The sequence below is a fragment of the Pristiophorus japonicus genome, chromosome 7, assembly GCF_044704955.1.
Source record: "Pristiophorus japonicus isolate sPriJap1 chromosome 7, sPriJap1.hap1, whole genome shotgun sequence".
Classification (NCBI taxonomy): Eukaryota; Metazoa; Chordata; class Chondrichthyes; family Pristiophoridae; genus Pristiophorus; species Pristiophorus japonicus.
The window spans coordinates 126,391,204-126,410,380 of NC_091983.1; the positions used below are offsets into that span (position 1 = coordinate 126,391,204).

The 19,177-nt window shown below is 48.5% G+C and overlaps 1 protein-coding gene across 2 annotated transcripts in view; it reads left to right on the forward strand.

Moving 5' to 3' along the window:
• man1a1 (mannosidase, alpha, class 1A, member 1) overlaps positions 1-19,177 on the forward strand; it is a 590,495-nt gene that overhangs the window by 283,816 nt on the left and 287,502 nt on the right. For both annotated transcript variants that reach the window (XM_070885307.1, XM_070885308.1), the window contains exon 4: positions 4,290-4,370. In XM_070885307.1, the coding sequence (XP_070741408.1) occupies positions 4,290-4,370 (81 nt within the window). The remainder of the gene's footprint in view (positions 1-4,289; positions 4,371-19,177) is intronic.

Below are 19,177 nucleotides of genomic sequence, written 5' to 3' on the forward strand. Positions count from 1 at the left end.
TAATTCCTTAATCGACTACACATTTCCCTCCGCCCCCGCCCCCCCCCCCCCCCAACCCCTTGCGGGAAGCCTCCCAACTACAAATTCAGGCCCATTATAAATAAAACTTTCTGATAATCTAACATTGGGAAAGTAATGACTCAAGGCCAAATACGAATCTGCTACTATTAGTGATGGCGAGTTTGTTTCTAACATGAAGTAATTAAATGTAGAGAATATTTCAATAATCCTGTTGATTTATAGCACATGGTAATGACATGGCCTACTGCAATAGAAGAGCCCGAACAATTACTTTTTTTTTTCATTTCCTTAAACTTTGCTTTCAACTGAGGTGTAACTCAAAGTAGAAATAATATTGGTGATTTCCCTGATAGTTTGAAACTATGCTTCTATATGAAGTCATATTATGTTTTGGACCCATTCCCTTTGAAAGTTATGTTAGAAATTTAAAATATAATCCAATGTACATCAATTACTGGAATCCTTGTTCTGTGACAAGGACCAGATAACTTTTTAATGTTCTTGGTACCAGATTGAATCAGTCGATTGCTGGGAATATGTCTGCTAAAGCTATAATTTAATAAAACTTGTTGAACTCCTGTAGCATGATAAAAGAAAGAATTACAAAGGGGGAAAAGCTGAATATGCATGAACCACTACAACCTCTAACTGGGTTTTCTCTCGCATGTTAAGTCCTACCTCTGGGGATCCTGGGCTTAGTTGTACTGGGGCCTTGGCCAGCCTTAAGGTTTCAACTTAGTTAAAATTTTGGTTCGAACTTACATTTTTAAATATTTAATTCTTTCAGCTTCCTCAGATAAATGTTCAGTTACAGCTGTTGAGTGGTTAGTGTTATTTCAGTTTTTGGTGTGGAAATATAATTTCACATTGTTGGAGAAACAATGGGCCCAAGTTTCGGGCCGTGCCTAAAATGGTGCAGCCCGGACCTGGAGGCCCGTTTTTCGTGCCACAAAGTGCGCCTAAAAAAAACTCATCTATTCTCCGGCTCCCTGCAGATCCTCTGGAACTGGGCACGGCGCAGCATGAGCTGTGGGGGGCGGAGCCAGGTCCCTGCGCTGAAAACAGTGCCGGGACCTCTGCACATGCGCGCTACAGTGGGTGCGCATGTGCAGTAGCTCCAGGCGCCCAAAACTGCGAGAGGGGCCCGAAGCACGCAGCCCCTAGCCCTGGCCGAATGGCCTCACTGGGGCTGCGTGGAAAAGGTTCACCTCCCACCCGACCCGACGCGACTCCTGCTCCCCAGACTGGACCCGACCTCCACTCTCCCCACCCCGGTGACCCGACCTCCACTCCCCCAACTCCTCCCCCACCCCCCCCCCCCCGGGGCGACCCGACCCGACCTCCGCGCTCCTCCCCCCCCCCCCACCCCACCAACCTCCGGTCCCCCCCCCCACCCCCTCAGCGACCCGACCTCCGCTCCCCTCCCCCCCCGACCCGACCTCCGCTACCCTCCCTCCCGACCTGACCTCCGCTCCCCTCCCCCCCCCGACCCGACCTCCGCGACTTCCCCCCCACCTCCGCGACTCTTTCCTCTCCCCCCCCCCCCCCCCCAACCTCCGCGACTCTCTTTTCTCCCGCCTGCGACCTCCCCCCCGGACCCGGGACCCAAGACCCGACGCCACCTACCTGTAAATCCAGCCCGAAGTCTTGGGCCCGGCCGTTCAGCCTCCTTCCCTCTCTCCCTCCCTCCCCTCTCCTTCCCTCCCTCCCTCCCCTTTCCCTCCCTCCCTCCCTCCCCTTTCCCTCCCTCCCTCCCTCCCCTTTCCCTCCCTCCCTCCCTCCCCTTTCCCTCCCTCCCCTTTCCCTCCCTCCCTCCCCTTTCCCTCCCTCCCTCCCCTTTCCTTCCTTCCCTCTCTCCCTCCCCTCTCCTTCCCTCCCTCCCTCCCTCCCTCTCTCCTCCCCTTCTCCCCCTCCCCTCGCTGTCAGAAACACAGGCCCCAAGTTTCGTGTCGTGGCGAAAACGGCGCACCTCCGAGCTGGGCGCCTGTTTTTCGCGCCGAAAACTGCGCCGAAAAGAAAATCTGATAAGGAGCTCGATGTCTGCTTGGCGCGGCGCGCTCTTCGCAGCAGGGGGCGGAGCCTAACACTCGCGCCGATTTTCTAAGCAGCAGAGGGCGGGTACAATTTAAATTAGCCTTCGTGGTGCCGGCAACCCTGTGCGTGCACGTTGGAGCGTGTGCGCACGCGCAGTCTCACACAAACATTGGCACTCGGCCATTTTTTAAAATACTGCAGAAAAAGTGAAGATTTGTTTCTTGGACCCCTGCAAAGGCTTGTAATTGAACTTATTTTTATATTTCTGTGTGTGAGGGAGTGCTTTTAGCAACACTGCTGAATAAATCACCTGCTGAAATCAGTGAGTTCAGCTTTTCACTGCTAAACTTGCAGAACCGGTGCTGCATTGGTGCATGCAAATTAAGGACTGTGTGTTTGGAGAAATAAGAGAGCCAATTCAACTTTGCAATAATACGTGGTGTTGACAATGCAGCACCCATTCTGCAAATTTAAATATAAAACTGTCGATGTGGCTGCCTCTCCCTGTCCAAAGGGCCTCAGTCCCCCTCACAGCTCAAAGGCTGCTGCTGTATCTTTGGCTGCCGGCCAGCCACTGACGGCGCTGATATCCTATGGCCGAATGGCCTCACGTCCGTCCGCTGCTGATTCTTTGGCTGCCGGCCAGCCACTGACTCCGCCCCTAAAGCGTGGCCGAATGGCCTCAAGAACCTTAATGAGCTGCGTGTGTCCTGCGTTGATTCTTCGGCTGCCGGCCAGCCACTGACGCTGCTGCTATCTCATGGCCGAATGGCCTCACATCGGTCCGCTGATTCTTCGGCTGCCGGCCAACCACTGACGCCACTGATATCTCATGGCCGAATGGCCTCGGGTCCGACCGGTGCTGCTTCTTCACGGCCAGCCACCAAGAGAATGAAGGCCTGCCTCAAGCACTGCAGCTCAGCTCGAAGCTTACTGCCGCTGCCGTCGAGACACTGACGCCACACCGCTGCCTGTCTCCAACATGAAAGGCCTGCCTGAAGCACTTTCACACAGGTAGGAACATGGTTTATTTAATCTTTTCTTTGCTTATAAATTTTTATTCAGGTTGGATTTATTTGTATAATATTTGTATAAGTATAACTAAGGATTGATTGTAGAATTTAATGACTTCCCTCCCCCCCCACCTCGTTCCCTACGCCTAATTTGTAACCTACGCCTAATTTTCTAAAGTGTAGACAAGGTTTTTTCGAGCGTACAAAAATCTTCACTTACTCCATTCTAAGTTAGTTTGGAGTAAGTTTTCACTCACGAAACTTTGAAAGCAGGCGTAAGTGGCTGGACACGCCCCCTTTTGAAAAAAAATTCTGTTCCAAAGTGAAACTGTTCTACCTGACTAGAACTGGAGCAAACTAAATGTGGAGAATTCCGATTTCTAAGATACTCCGTTCTACACCAGTTGCTCCTAAAAATCAGGAGCAAATCATGTGGAATCTTGGGGCCACAGACACTGGCAGACAGAGTGAGAGACACACACACAGACAGACAGAGAGATAGAGACACTGACAGAGACACACTGGGGGGGCCATCCCAGTACGCTGTTGGAGGACTCTCAGTGCTGCAGTCGGTAAGTAGAAAATGTTTTATTAATTTAAAACAAAATTTTATTAATTTTTTTTGGATTGATTTATTAGTTGATTTATTGATGTATTTATCATTTATTATTGATGATGGCTCTTTATTTGTAAAACTGAAGTGTTTAATGTTTGTAAACTTCCCTTTGAACCCCCCACCCCCCAATTCCCTACGCCTAATTTGTAACCTACGCCTGATTTTCTAAGTGTAGACAAGGTTTTTCTGAGCGTACAAAAATCTACAGTTACTCCATTCTAAGTTAGTTTGGAGTATGTTTTCACTGCCTAAACTTTCAAAATGGGCGTAAGTGGCCGGATACATGCCCACTTTTGGAAAAAAAAATCTGTTCCAAACTGAAACTGTTCTAACTGATAGAACTGGAGCAAACTAAATGCCGAGAATTGCAATTTCTAAGATACTCCATTCTAAACCAGTTGCTCCAAAAAAACAGGAGCAACTCAGGCCGAAACTAATGTGACAATAATCCACCTGGCTAGCGCAGAACAGTCAAAGCAATTTTGAATGCTGCACTCATACAAATTGGAGAAAACTTTAGAAAGTTGTTAAGTATGCAAACAGGTAATCTGTTAGAAAGTGATGCATATTGTTCAATCTTGACGACATTTTTTTCTTCTTTTCAGCATGCAGAGATTTCGGTTTTTGAAGTGAATATTCGATTTGTTGGAGGGCTCCTCTCTGCTTACTACCTTACTGGCGAAGAAGTGAGTATCACTAACCATTGTAACTTTATAAAAATGTTTGTATTCCACCTGGCCACTCATCTCCAACTTGAAGATAAATGTTTGTGAAGCAGCTGGTATTAGTCCAGTTACTTGAATGAGATCTTGGTAGCTCAGGATTATGACTCACACTGTAGAATACAATATATAAATATAAGAAAAATTGTTGACAGAATTTCCTGTTTCTTCTGTGAGGTATAAGATGGTTGCCTTCTTCAGGTGGTAACTTGTGGCTGAAAGGTTGCTGGTCCATTTGCTGATGGGGTGCATGGCTGCTCTTAACTTTGTGGCTCAGATGAGGCATTGGAACTTGATACTTACAGTTATGTAGGACCTCTGCTGGAGAATTGTGAAGCCAGGTTTGGATCTGCCTGTAATTTCCAACCCAACCCCTTCCAGGTCCCCTTGTAACAGCACCTGTGAAAACTGTACCTCAGCAAAAGTCAGTCGGGCCGAAATTGCCCCCCACTGGAAACAGGGTGCACGCACCCCATTTTTGTTGTTTTCACCATTGTGGTGGATGAGGTGGCCTCTGGAGCGAAATTCCGCTCGTTAGCTTTTTTTTCCCGGGCGGACTGGATGTCGCTCATAATGGGAGTGGTAGTCCGGCAGTGAGCGCACTTGAGGGTCAAAAGTTGGGGGGCTGCGGAGTTGCCGCCGCTGTCAGTCATCAGCCAAGCGCATCATGGCGCTGTGTCACCACGGTTCTCCCCTTCACTTTTTAAAGTTAGGTCCACTGGGCCACCAAGGAAGGTTTCGGCCAGGCCAGTGGCCTGGCACCCACGGAGGGGGGGGGGGTGCCAGACTACCTGTTGGCGGAATTGTTGGCCCGACATGGCAGTCGGCCGACAAAAAAAAAACATGGTGACAACGGCAGTGCATTCTCCGCTTTAAAGGGATACCGCAGAAATGCAATTTTTCATGCAACGGCAGCCATTACATAAAAAATTGCCGGCCATTGCGCTCCACAGCATAGCTGACAATTTCCAGTGTTAACAGGCCTTATGGAAAGGGGCAATTTCGGCCCCAATGTCTTTGAGGAGAGAAAGGGGGAGAAAATTGTTCAGAGGGAGAGCAATAAAAAAAATTGTAATTAACCTCTAGCTAAGTTGGACCATCCTCTTTGCAGTTAGGGGAAGAAGACTGTCACATCTCTGAATTAATTTTTTTATTTCTTTATATTGCTACATTGCAAGAGATACTGGGAAGTCTAGTACTGAAATACTTAATTGGTGTGTGCTATTTTTTTGGAATATTAATGCTGTTTTTGCAAATTAAATTAATTGTCCTTTTTCTGCTTTTTGCCAAATAGCTTTTTGTAAAATCACTTGCACACAATTTCTTCATTCAGTGCTTGCCAGTTGTGCATCTCTCCTACTTGCATAGTTGCAACAAGCCCTCAAGATCAGAAATTCATGACCGCAGATCTCACAAATTTAGATAAGAACATAAGAAATGGGTTCAGGAGTAGGCCATTTGGCCCCTCGAGACTGCTCTGCGATTTAATAAAATCATGGCTGATCTGATCTTGGACTCAGCTCCACTTCCCTGCCCGCTCCCCATAACCCTTGACTCCCTTATCATTCAAAAATCTGTCTATCTCCACCTTAAATATATTTAATGACCCAGCTCTCTGGGGCAAAGAATTCCACAGATTTACGACCTTCTGAGAAGAAATTCCTCCTCATGTCCGTTCTAAATGGGCAATCCCTTAGTCTTAAACTATGCCCCCTTGTTCTAGATTACCCCATGAGTGGAATCTTCCTCTCTGCATCTACCTTGTCGAGTCCCCTCAGTATCTTATATGTTTCAATAAGATCACCTCTCATTCTTCAAAACTCCAATGAGTATAGGCTCAGCCTTTCAAGTCAACCCCTTCATCCCAGGAATCAACCTCGTGAACCTTCTCTGAACTGCCTCCAATGCAAGTATATCTCGCCTTAAATGAGACCAAAACTGTACGCAGTACTCCAGATGTGTATTTGTAACAGGACTTCCCTGCTTTTATACTCCATCCCCTTTTGCAATAACGGTCAACATTCCAATTGCCTTCCTGATTACTTGCTGTACCTACATACTAACTTTTTGTGTTTCATGCACAAGGACACCCAGGTCCCTCTACTGCAGCATTTTGTAATCTCTCCATTTAAATAATTTGTTTTTTTATTTTTCCTGCCGAAGTAGATAGTCTCACACTTTCCCACATTATACTCCATCTGCCAAATGTTTGCCCACACAATTAGCCTGTCTATATATCTTTACAGATTCTTTGTGTCTTCCTCACAACTTGCTTTCCCAGCCATCTTTGTATCATCAGCAAACTTCGCTACGTTACACTTTTCATCCAAGTCATTAATATAGCTTGTATGTAAATAGTTGAGGCCCCAGCACCGATTCCTGTGGCACCCACTAGTTACCGTTTCCCTGCACTGTGAGAAATAAAACATGTGAAACTTTTTACAGTTAAGGCTGCTGTATCAAGCAATGCTCTTCCCAGAAGGGACATGTCAACAACAGTGGATATTAAAAACATTTTGTTTGAAATGAAAACTACAATTTTCTCATTTTCTTGGAGATCAGTTGTAAGAAGAATACAGCTTGAATCCTTGGTGTTTTACTCCTCGTTATGTGCTCTGAAATTGGAAAAAAACAGATGTTAGCACTGAAGTATAGAAATCAGAAATCAGTATAGATATTGATGCCCACATACATCAAAAAAAATCTCTGGCATTTGAAAGATGTTTGACTAAAACATTGAGAATTGAGGCTTTGTTCTCTACAATAGCGAGTTTACATAACAATGGGCCCAAGTTTTGGGCTGCGGACCTGGACGCCCGTTTTTCGCGCCACAAAGTGCGCCTAAATAAAAAAACTCACCTATTCTCCGGCTCCCTGCAGTTCCTCTGGAGCTGGGCGCGGCGCAGCACGAGCTGTGGGGGGCGGAGCCAGGTCCCTGCACTGAAAACAGTGCCGGGATCTCTGCACATGCGTGCTACAGTGGGCGCGCATGTGCAGTAGCTCCAAGCGCCCAAATCTGTGGGAGGGGCCCGAAGCACGCAGCCCCTAGCCCTGGCCGCATGGCCTCACTGGGGCTGCGTGGATAAGGCCCCCCTCCCCCCGGCGACTCGACCTCTGCTTCTCCGCCCCCCCTCCCCCCGCCAACCCGACCCCTGTGCCAACCCCCCCCTCCGCGACTCTCTTTTCTCTCTCTTCCCCCCCCCCGCCCCCAAAGACCCGACGCCACCTACCTGTAAATCCAGCCCGAAGTCTTGGGCCCGGCCTCCTTCTCTCCCTCCCTGCCCCCCCCTCCCTCCCTCTCCCCCTCTCTCCCTCCCTCCTCTCTCCTTCCCCTCTCTCCCTCCCTCCTCTCTCCTTCCCCTCTCCTTCCCTCCTTTCCTTCCCTCCCTCCCTCTCTCCTTCCCTCCCTCCCTCTCTCTCTCCTTCCCTCCCTACCTCTCTCTCTCCTTCACTCCCTCCCTCCTCTCTCCTTCACTCCCTCCCTCCTCTCTCCTTCACTCCCTCCCTCCTCTCTCCTTCACTCCCTCCCTCCTCTCTCCTTCACTCCCTCCCTCCTCTCTCCTTCACTCCCTCCCTCCTCTCTCCTTCACTCCATCCCTCCTCTCTCCTTCACTCCATCCCTCCTCTCTCCTTCTCCCCCTCTCCCGCCCCCTTCTCCCCCTCTCCCGCCCCCTTCTCCCCCTCTCCCGCCCCCTTCTCCCCACCCCTCTCCCGCCCCCTTCTCCCCACCCCTCTCCCGCCCCTTCTCCCCACCCCTCTCCCGCCCCCTTCTCCCCACCCCTCTCCCGCCCCCTTCTCCCCACCCCTCTCCCGCCCCCTTCTCCCCACCCCTCTCCCGCCCCCTTCTCCCCACCCCTCTCCCGCCCCCTTCTCCCCACCCCTCTCCCGCCCCCTTCTCCCCACCCCTCTCCCGCCCCCTTCTCCCCACCCCTCTCCCGCCCCCTTCTCCCCGCCCCCTTCTCCCCGCCCCCTTCTCCCCGCCCCCTTCTCCCCGCCCCCTTCTCCCCGCCCCCTTCTCCCCGCCCCCTTCTCCCCGCCCCCTTCTCCCCGCCCCCTTCTCCCCGCCCCCTTCTCCCCGCCCCCTTCTCCCCGCCCCCTTCTCCCCGCCCCCTTCTCCCCGCCCCCTTCTCCCCGCCCCCTTCTCCCCGCCCCCTTCTCCCCGCCCCCTTCTCCCCGCCCCCTTCTCCCCGCCCCCTTCTCCCCGCCCCCTTCTCCCCGCCCCCTTCTCCCCGCCCCCTTCTCCCCGCCCCCTTCTCCCCGCCCCCTTCTCCCCGCCCCCTTCTCCCCGCCCCCTTCTCCCCGCCCCCTTCTCCCCGCCCCCTTCTCCCCGCCCCCTTCTCCCCGCCCCCTTCTCCCCGCCCCCTTCTCCCCACCCCTCTCCCGCCCACCTCCCGCCCCCTTCTCCCCACCCCTTCTCCCCGCCCCCCTCTCCCCGCCCCCTTCTCCCCGCCCCCCTCTCCCCGCCCCCTTCTCCCCGCCTCTCTCCCGCCCCCTTCTCCCGCCCCCTTCTCCCGCCCCCTTCTCCCGCCCCCTTCTCCCCACCCCTCTCCCGCCCCCTTCTCCCCGCCCCCTTCTCCCCGCCCCCTTCCCCCCGCCCCCTTCTCCCCGCCCCCTTCCCCCCGCCCCCTTCCCCCCGCCCCCTTCCCCCCGCCCCCTTCCCCCCGCCCCCTTCCCCCCGCCCCCTTCCCCCCGCCCCCTTCCCCCCGCCCCCTTCCCCCCGCCCCCTTCCCCCCGCCCCCTTCCCCCCGCCCCCTTCCCCCCGCCCCCTTCTCCCGCCCCCTTCTCCCCACCCCCTTCCCCCACCCCCCCTCCTACTCCCCCACTCTCCTCCTCCCACCCCCCTCGCTGTCAGAAACACAGGCACTGACAGACAGAGATAGAGACACACATACAGACAGACAGAGAGATAGAGACACACACACAGACAGACAGAGAGATAGAGACACTGACAGGGACACACTGGGGGGGTCATCCCAGCACGCTGTTGGAGGACTCCCGGTGCTGCAGTCGGTAAGTAGAAAATGTTTTATTTATTGACTTTTTTAAAAAAAAAATTATTTTTATTAATTTTTTTGGATTGATTTATTGATGTATTTATCATTTATTATTGATGATGGCTCTTTATTTGTAAAACTGAAGTGTTTAATGTTTGTTAACTTCCCTTTTAAACCCCCCCCCCCCCACCACCATTCCCTACGCCTAATTTGTCACCTATGCCTGATTTTCTAAAGTGTAGACGAGGTTTTTTCGAACGTACAAAAATTTTCACTTACTCCATTCTAAGTTAGTTTGGAGTAAGTTTTCACTGCCTAAACTTTGTAAACAGGCGTAAGTGGCCGGACACGCCCCCTTTTGAAAAGAAAATTCTGTTCCAAAGTGAAACTGTTCTAACTGACTAGAACTGGAGCAAACTAAATGCCGAGAATTCAAATTTCTAAAATACTCCATTCTAAACCAGTTGCTCCAAAAAAACAGGAGCTACTCAGGCCGAAACTTGGCCCCTATGTGTGGTGCTGGAAAAGGCAGTTCTTTGCTAAATGTGCTTGTTCTAAATGACTATTTTGGTTGAATTTCTGCCCCTCAATATCTCCACCAGTGCTCATTTGCAATTAGCTCTGTAGTGGTGACTTCTTCCTTGTGTGTTCCATCAACCAGCGAGGGGCATTGTTTCCAACCAGTACCTGTCCTTATGGTTTGTTTGAGTCTGGGAGCTTGACATCTGGCAGATTTACAAATGCGCCCCCTACCATTCTAATGCAGCACACATGTAGAATAAACATACTTTACTAGTACCTTTTAGTAACTGCCTTTAATCCACAGCATGGTATGCTTTCTGTTATTTAATGTATTCAGAAGAATATCTATGTGCTGATCAATCTATTCAAGTCCAATAATTTATTATTCAGAAGGTATTTGGTCAGAAATGACCATTTGTGCAATCTTACAATGGATACTGAAGTCAAGGACTGCTAAAATTTGTTGAATATTGCTTGCTGATGAAAACAGGTATAATCTTTAAACAAAATGAAAATGCATTCAGTTAACTTATAATGTAAAATAAATCATGGAAAATATGATTTTTACACTAAGCCTGTTTAACCTCGGCATTCTAATTTAAATCAGCTCATTCTTTAAGTGCTGCTTGTTAATAAACATGAAGTAGAAAAGAATGAAGGTCACCAGGGGTCTTAATTTGATGACAGCATTATGAGCTGACCTCTTTAGACTTCTCATTTTAAATGCATAGGATTGCTTCTTGGCATCAATCTCCATGAAGATTCTGTGATTGCCAGTGAGATATTTTAATGTACAATGAGACTTGTGCTATAACATATTATAATAGCATGTAGATGACATATACCTGATTATTTGCTAAATCTCACGAAGAAGGATGCTGTTTGATGTCATTCTAGTGCGGTCTCCAATTCAGAGTGGCTCCAGATGGTCATGGTGGTGGTATTGCTGTACTGACTTGACCCATCCACCTCCACGGAGGTGTGTGGGGTTGCTGACCCATCCACCTCCATGGCACGAACCTGGTATTGCAGTACTTCCAGGAACGGTGCTTGGGCTCTAGGCCTTTTGGCTAAGAGCATTAGCGCAGGGTGATCCTTGATGTGTGCAAGGTGACCTCTGGCGTTTGTGATCTGACAAAGAATTGGAAAGATTGGGTACGAAAAAAAAAAAAATGTGAGTTGTATCAAGCGGCATTAGAACAGCAAAGTGCAGTGAACGGGCTGAAATACTTGGAGAGCTTTAAAATGTATTGATTTGTAGGCTTGACACGAAATAGTGAAATGATTATTGAGTGATAAGGGAATAAAAGGTTATGGGGAATGGGCAGGGAAGTGGAGCTGAATCCATGATCAGATCAGCCATGATCTTATTAAATGGCGGAGCAGGCTCGACGGGTCAAATGGCCTACTCCTGCTACTATTTCTTATATAATGTGAGAGCCAAATAGGTATGCTGTAGTCCTAATGGATTTCTGGAATCATAGTGAATTAATATAATACAGCAAGTGTTTTCCAAATACTCAGTTCGGAGGAAGAATGGTTATAATGAGAAATTGATTTTGAATGTTAGTATTAATCTAATTCTAGTTTAACAATTTCTAGTCTTACAATAAAGCTTAATAAGGAATTCAGTTCCGTAGAAGCTTCTTACAGGAACTTTAGCCTGAAAGGCAAAAATGGAAATTACATGGGCATTGATCATTTTAAAAGGCTGCTATTAATTAGGTGCTTAGGTGATTCCACTGCAGTGGAATTCTTACTGTTTTATTTATTCTTCCCAGGATATTTTTCCACTTGTGATTTCATCATCTACGCGTAGATTATTGCTCCCCGATGCCCTGCTCGGATTACTGCCATTATATTCACTCCAGAGTGCAGTATGGATGGGTTAAATCACTTTGTGCTTCACTTTAAAGTAAAATACCTCTTCAGTAAGTTGGTTCCCTCACCATTCCAATCAGATATTACTGAAAGGGTCAAAGGGGCCATGTTGTACAATTTAACAATATCTGGCTGGGAAGAAATGGTGTGGGAGTTTACTTGTGATACTTGGAAGCAGCTTAGTGGGGCCGAGAGCCGAGGAGGGAGAGGCAGGATAGAAGAGACTGGGGGTATGGAGGAGGTAGAGTCTGGTCTTACTCATTGGAAGTTGATTTGGGAGATCTATGCTATGGGAATACTGTGGGATGAGTTCAATTTCCCATAAATCCGAAGGCTTGAACCTCTTCTCCTCCCCCGCCCCTTATAAAAAAAATATCATTTTCCACAAACAAAGCCAGTCAAGATGACCCTTCTGCCCTCTCGCTATCTTCCCAACAGTGGGGTGCTAAAAATCACACAACATATATTAGGATAGAATTTCCTCTTAAATAACCCTGGGGTTTATCAAATAATGTAACACTACTTCAGTAATTGTCTGCAACCAACACACTCTCCACACACACATTTCGAACTATTATTGAATCTTGCATTGCATCTTTTTCTTCCTTCAATTGAACTGCAAAACATTCTTCACATTATATAAAATGTAGCAGAAAGAGAGGGAAAATACTGTTGTTTGCTAACCAGCATATCTCTCTCCTACCCCCCCCCCCCCACAAGCCCCAACCCACCTTGTCCTGATCTTGATTACTTTTTGCCCCACACATCAACTTCAATGGCTTCGTACTGTGCAGATTACCACAATTAAATCACTACAAACCTCCACAATTATTCTTCCTTGTAAGTGAGCTTGAGAAGGACATTTATGCTGTAGTGTATGATTCATTGAAGGTCCACAACAGTGCGGTTTTTGATAAAACCAATAGAATGTTAGCATGCATTGTCCGGTGAATAAATACAAAACAAGAAATACTACTCTGTCTCTGTGTAAAGTCTTGGTCAGGCATTTTCAGAATACTGGGCCCAAATTTCCCTAACCTGTTTTTCTGTCGCCCTCGCTCGAGCTGCGCCGCTTTTGTCCGCCTCCAAGTGTGGCAAAAAAAGACCTCTATATTCTGATTGCTCCCCAGCCTCTCCTCCGTCGTGGTACAGCGTGGATTGGGGGCGGAGCCAGGTCCCGGCGCTGAAAACAGTGCCAGGACCACTGCACATGCGTACTAGAGTCTGCGAACATGTGCAGTAGCTCCTGGCAGGCCGTTTCTGCAAACGTGCGCTGCAGGCTGAGTGGGAGGGTTCTGAAGCTCACCGTCCCTAGCCCTGGCCAAATGGGCTCCCTCATCGGCGACCGGAGTGTGCTCTGCAGGCTGTGTCATCTGATTGTTTTCTTCCCTTCATGTCAAAAGATGATTTGATTCCTTTCAGCCTTGGATTAGGGGATTTACAGATTAGAAACACCAAGAAAATCAAGATGGAACTTTGGTCTGGGAGGGGCCTGTGGTGATGGTTCTTGAATCCACCAGTGGCGACGCCTCTGACCTGATTGTAAAACTCCTGAAGAGTTTCTGGTGGTCTGGGTTTGTAACTCTCGACCAGATGAACCGGGGTTTCATGTGGATGTTTGATGCCATGCCGGACATCAGTCTAGATGTGCTTCGCAAGAGGGTGCTTCCCCCTCCCCCTCTCACCCCCCCTCCTCCTTCTCTCACCCCCCCATCTCCTCTCACCCCCCCTCCTCCTCCTCTCACCCCCCCCTCCTCCTCCTCTCACCCCCCCTCCTCCTCCTCTCACCCCCCTCCTCCTCCTCTCACCCCCCCTCCCTCCTCCTCTCACCCCCCCCCCCTCCTCCTCTCACCCCCCCCTCCTCCTCCTCTCACCCCCCTCCTCCTCCTCTCACCCCCCCTCCTCCTCCTCTCACCCCCCCCTCCTCCTCCTCTCACCCCCCCCTCCTCCTCCTCTCACCCCCCCCTCCTCCTCCTCTCACCCCCCCTCCTCCTCCTCTCACCCCCCTCCTCCTCCTCTCACCCCCCCTCCTCCTCCTCTCACCCCCCCTCCCTCCTCCTCTCACCCCCCCTCCCTCCTCCTCTCACCCCCTCTTCCTTCTCCTCTCAACTCCCCCCTCCTCCTCCTCTCAACCCCCCCCCCTCCTCCTCTCACCCCCCCTCCTCCTCCTCTCACCCCCCCCTCCTCCTCCTCTCACCCCCCCCTCCTCCTCCTCTCACCCCCCCCCTCCTCCTCCTCTCACCCCCCCCCCCCCGTCCTCCTCCTCTCACACCCCACCTCCTCTCCGCCCCCCCCCCCCCCCCCCCAACCCTGGTCGAATGGGTTCCCTCATCGGCGGCCCAATGCGTTCCCTAAGGTCGGATTTGTATTTTTTATTTGTTATTTACTGATTGATTTTGGTGCTTTAGGTGCAGGGTTCCTTCTATTTTATTTGTTAATGAATTGCTTATTACTTTTTGTGCTTTATTTGGTGCTTGGTGGTGCTTTAAATGTAGTTACTTGAGCCGATTCCTTAACTGTAAGTAAGGTCTTTCTGTGCGGACAAAAGTGGACACATACACTGCCCTAAGTTAGTTTAGTACAACTTTTTTCTTGCCAAATTGGCATAAATGATGTAAGTGGCTGGGAACGCCCCCTTTTGGGGAAAAAAAACTGACCTAACAAAAAACCTAACTAACTCCACTTACACTGGCGCAAATTAAATGGCCATATTTGCAACTAAAAAGATACACCAGAAAAATCAGGTTACACCAAAAAAACGGTGCAACTCATGGGGAAATTTGGACCCACTGTTTCCAGTTTTGGTCCACTTATATGGCAGGTGATTATAAAAGTTCAGAGGAGGAACACCAGATTGATTCCTAGTTTAAATCCCTCAGATACCAGAATAGGCTTAGAGAGCTGTGGCTTTTTAACCTTAGAAAATAGAGACTTTGAAGAGATTTGATTCAGGCCTCAAAAAAATGATTAGATTTGATCCATGTGGATTGGCTATTCAAGCCAGCTAGGTCAGGAAGGACCCAGGATCTTGAGTATGCTACATAAGCACAGAACGAGGTTAGATGTCTTGTGGTACTACTTTTTAAAGATTCATCGACTTCTGAAACAAGTTGCTGGCATGTACAGCAAGTGCAGATTTGGTGCAAGTATTCAAAGGGAGCTGGATGAGTTTCAGAGTGCGACTCATAACTGCATATAGAAGGTAGGTGGCCGTTGGGGAATGTCTCCAAGTAACTGGCTTCCTGGAACTTGTTTGGTTTACTTCAGGGGTCGGAGAGAAATTTGTAAGAGTTTTTTTCATAAATTGACCCATGTTTTGCTTTCCTCTCTCTTTTTTGACTCTTCCAGAAGGTTGTGTGGGCGAGATGGGAGTAATGGTGTTGAAGGCACACAATATTATAGGTTAGGCTTGATGGAGCAGATGGTCTTTTCCTTACCTTAGTTTTTGTATATTTGTAATGTTTTGATATGAAGTTAGATTTCTGCTGATTACCAGAGCATCGATCAGTGGTGGCAGAGACCAGAAGTAGATATATATATATTGTGTGTGTGTATATAATATATATATATATTCCTCTGTTACTAAAAATAACATTCTTTGTTCGGTCACTGAAAATGAAAAATAATTTTTTAAGGTCAGACTGGAAAAAGCCTCTTGTCCATCCAGCCTGTGTCACACAATTATAGGAACATAGGAACAGGAGTAGTCCATTCATCCCCTCGAGCCTTTTCCGCCATTCAGTGAGATGATCATGGCTGATCTGCGACCCAACTCCATACACCTGCCTTTGGCCCATATCCCTTAATACCTCTGGTTCACAAAAATCTATCAATCTCAGATTTAAAATTAGCAATTGATCGAGCATCAATTGCTATTTGCAGAAGAGAGTTCCAAACTTCTACCACGCTTTGGGCCCAAGTTTCGGCTCAAGTTGCTCCTATTCTTTTTGGAGCAACTAGTTTAGTATGGAGTATCTTAGAAATTGCAATTTGCAGCCTTTAGTTTGCTCCAATTCTAGTTAATTAGAATAGTTTTGTTTGACTGCAGTTTTTTTTTTCAAAAGGTTGTGTTACCAGCCACTTACGCCTGTTTTGCAAGTGTAGGCAGCGAAAAGTTACTCCAAACTAACTTAGAACGGAGTAAGTGTCAATTTTTGTACGCTCAGAAAAACCTTGCCTATATTTTAGAGATTCGGTGCAGGGAGCGAGAGAGAGAGGGGGGAAGGGAAGTTAGGGGATTTTACAAAGCATTAAACTTCACTTTTACCAATAAAGAGCCATCATCAATAATAAAGGATAAATAAATCAAGAAATAAAATCTTAAATTTTCCTACCTCACCATCGAAGCAGAAGCAGCAGCAGCAGGCATCAAGCTGCGATTTTTCGGCCATTCGGCCAGGGGGTAGGGGTGGCCTTGAAAACACCGGGAGGGCGAGCATGCATGCAGGCACCGAGTTGCGATCTCTCAGCCGTTCGGCCAGGGAGTGGGGGAGGCCCGAAAAACACCGGGAAGGAGAGCCAGCCAGCCAGCTGGCCGGCACGCACCTTTGAAAGTTTAAGTTTTACTTCAAGTATGAGTGCTACATTATCAATGCCATGGATTATGCAATGGTTTTCCATCAATTAGCTATATAGGAGAGAATTGATTAGAGCTCACCGCACCGGGAAAGTCATAGCCCGTAGACTGATGGGCAGGAGGCCTTACCCACGTTGGTAATATCGAGTCAGGCGTTCATACCTGGACATGAGTGAGGCTGATTGCGGAAACGCAGACTTTTTACACAGATGTTGTCGTTGAGATCTGTGATATGCTGAGAGCAGATTTACAGCCGAGAAGCAGAACGCCGACTGCCTTGGCTGTTGAAGTGAAGGTTACAGCTGAACTTTCCTTCTATACCTCGGGATCGTTTCAAGCTACAACTGGAGATGCGCGCGCCATCTCGCAACGTGCAATACATGCCTGCGTTCACCAGGTCACGGCTGCACTGTATGCGTGGAGGAATGACTTCATCAAGTTCCCAATGACCGGCCAAGCAATCCATGACAGGGCTGTGGGCTTCTCAAAGATTGCTGGCTTCTCAAAGGTACAGGGCTGCATTGATTGTACCCACCTCGTATTGCGAGCACCTGTGGAGGATGCCGAGCAGTTCAGGAATAGAAAAGGTTTCCACTCCATTAATGTGCAGCTCGTGTGTGACAACATGCAGCGCATCATGTCAGTCGATGCAAGATACCCTGGCAGCACCCATGATGTGTTCATCCTACGCGACAGCGTTCTATCTGACATGTTTGAGCAGCAGCCAGAAGGGCAGAGCTGGTTACTAGGAGACAAAGGGTACGGCATCGCCGCCTGGCTCATGATGCCCCTACGCGTAACACGGACAGAAGCTGACCGTCAATACAACATGGCGCACATTGCGACGCGCAGCATCATTGAGAGGACCATTGGCATCTTGAAACAGCATTTCCGATGCCTGGAACATTCCGGAGGCCACTTGCAATACTCCCTGAGATTGTCGGTCACTTCACTGTTGTGTGCTGCATGCTTCATAACTTAGCCATCAAGAGGCAGCAGGAGATGATGGTGGAACCAGAAGACCCACATGAGGGGAGAGTACCTGATAGTAATTTGGAAGAGCAGGATGAGGATGATGACGACGATCAGGAAAGCATAAAAGTGCTTGATGCCGGAACACGACGTCGGAGGAGGGCGGTCTATCGTGTTCCTTTAACGATTGCTCGAACCCTGTGCCATCAGCTCCTCGGTGAATGCTTCAATTACTGATGCCTGAGGGCTCAGCGACAATTGTTCCGCATGGACATGTTTAGTTTTTAGAGTTGTTCCTACGTTGTGTTGTGTTAATGGAACATGATTCAGTTTTAATGTAAAAATATTTTATTGAAAAGTTCACAGTGTACTGCACGTTAGTGTAATAAAATATTTGTATCAAACTACTTTAATATGACTCTAAGATCACTTTTAAACTTGTAAAATTACAAAAGTTACAAAACAATTTAAATGTGAAAAATCTTACACTCTTAAGATCACTGAAATTTCAAGATCACTTTTTAGGTGCAAAATTAAATAACTTACAAAATATATGAACATTTACACTTTAAGATCACTTAAAAACCCTAAGATCACTTGTAAGTTGTAAAGTTACAAAATTTACAAAACAATTTCAATTTGAAAAAAGTTACTGCAGTTTTAACAAGAACAAAAGCAGCAAAGAAAGGCTCCAACCATCTCTCAACCACATCTCGGCGAATGTTCACTTCTTCATGGGGGTGTAATTTGATTGGCCGGGCTGTGTGCCCTTATTGCAGCAGCTACCTCCATGAGGACCTGTGCCGTCACTTGCATGTCCTCCCTGACGGTCTGTGATGTCACTTGCATCCCCTCTCTGACGGCCTGTGCCGTCGCTTGCACTCCCTCTGACATTCCCTCCCTTATTTCCCGTGTCATTACTGCTATTTCTCCCGTCATTACCGTTATCTCTTCACCCACCGCATTGACACTGCCCATGAGTGATCGGGTAAGGTCATTGTTCTCCACACCCAATGCCACAACCTGAGCCACATCTGTTGCACGCTACATCTCAGGAGAGCGTTTCAATTCTCCTCCTCCTCTGCCTGGGTCTGCCTCGTGGCACCACTCGAGTGGAAGGTGCAGGCTGGGACGGTGGGGCACTGGGTGTTGCAGGCGGCACCACTCCAGTAGGAGGCACAGGCTGGGACGGTGGGGCACTGGGTGTAAAATGCTGCATTACACCAGCACCACTGGGACCCGCAACGTCGGAATCTGTGAAACCATAGAATGTCGAACCAGAACCGATGCAAGTGTTTAAAACACTGATGTCCGTTGATGTGGACTGATACATATTAAGTTCAAAAGTCTCCCCTGAAGACATTTCAGTCAACCCCTGCACTCCCCCTCGTCCGCTTCTGGTTCTTCTTCTGTATCTTCAGGATTGGCATCATCATCTGCAAAATATAACAGAACAGTCAAATAGTTAGCAGCACAGGAGGGGGCAGGATGGATGGCATGATTAGTTTCACACATAGCAGGCCAGGTAGCAGGTTGATTTGAAGGGCCACGATGCATTTTCAGGACTTAGTCCAGATATGACTCATCAAAGCAGCGGTCCTCTGCTCCAAGGGTTTCAGTGGATGCAGATTTGGCGGGCCGCCTCCTGTTCAAGTTCTTTCCATTTAGTTGTGGGCCAATTTTTTCTGCAAAGATTAAACTATAACTTTTTACAGAATGCGTCTCTCTGCTGGGTGGGACATATACAGATGGTCACATTTACAATTGAGATTCCATTAAAAAATGAAAATATTACTTACACTAACTACTTGACCAAGGTTGTGCCA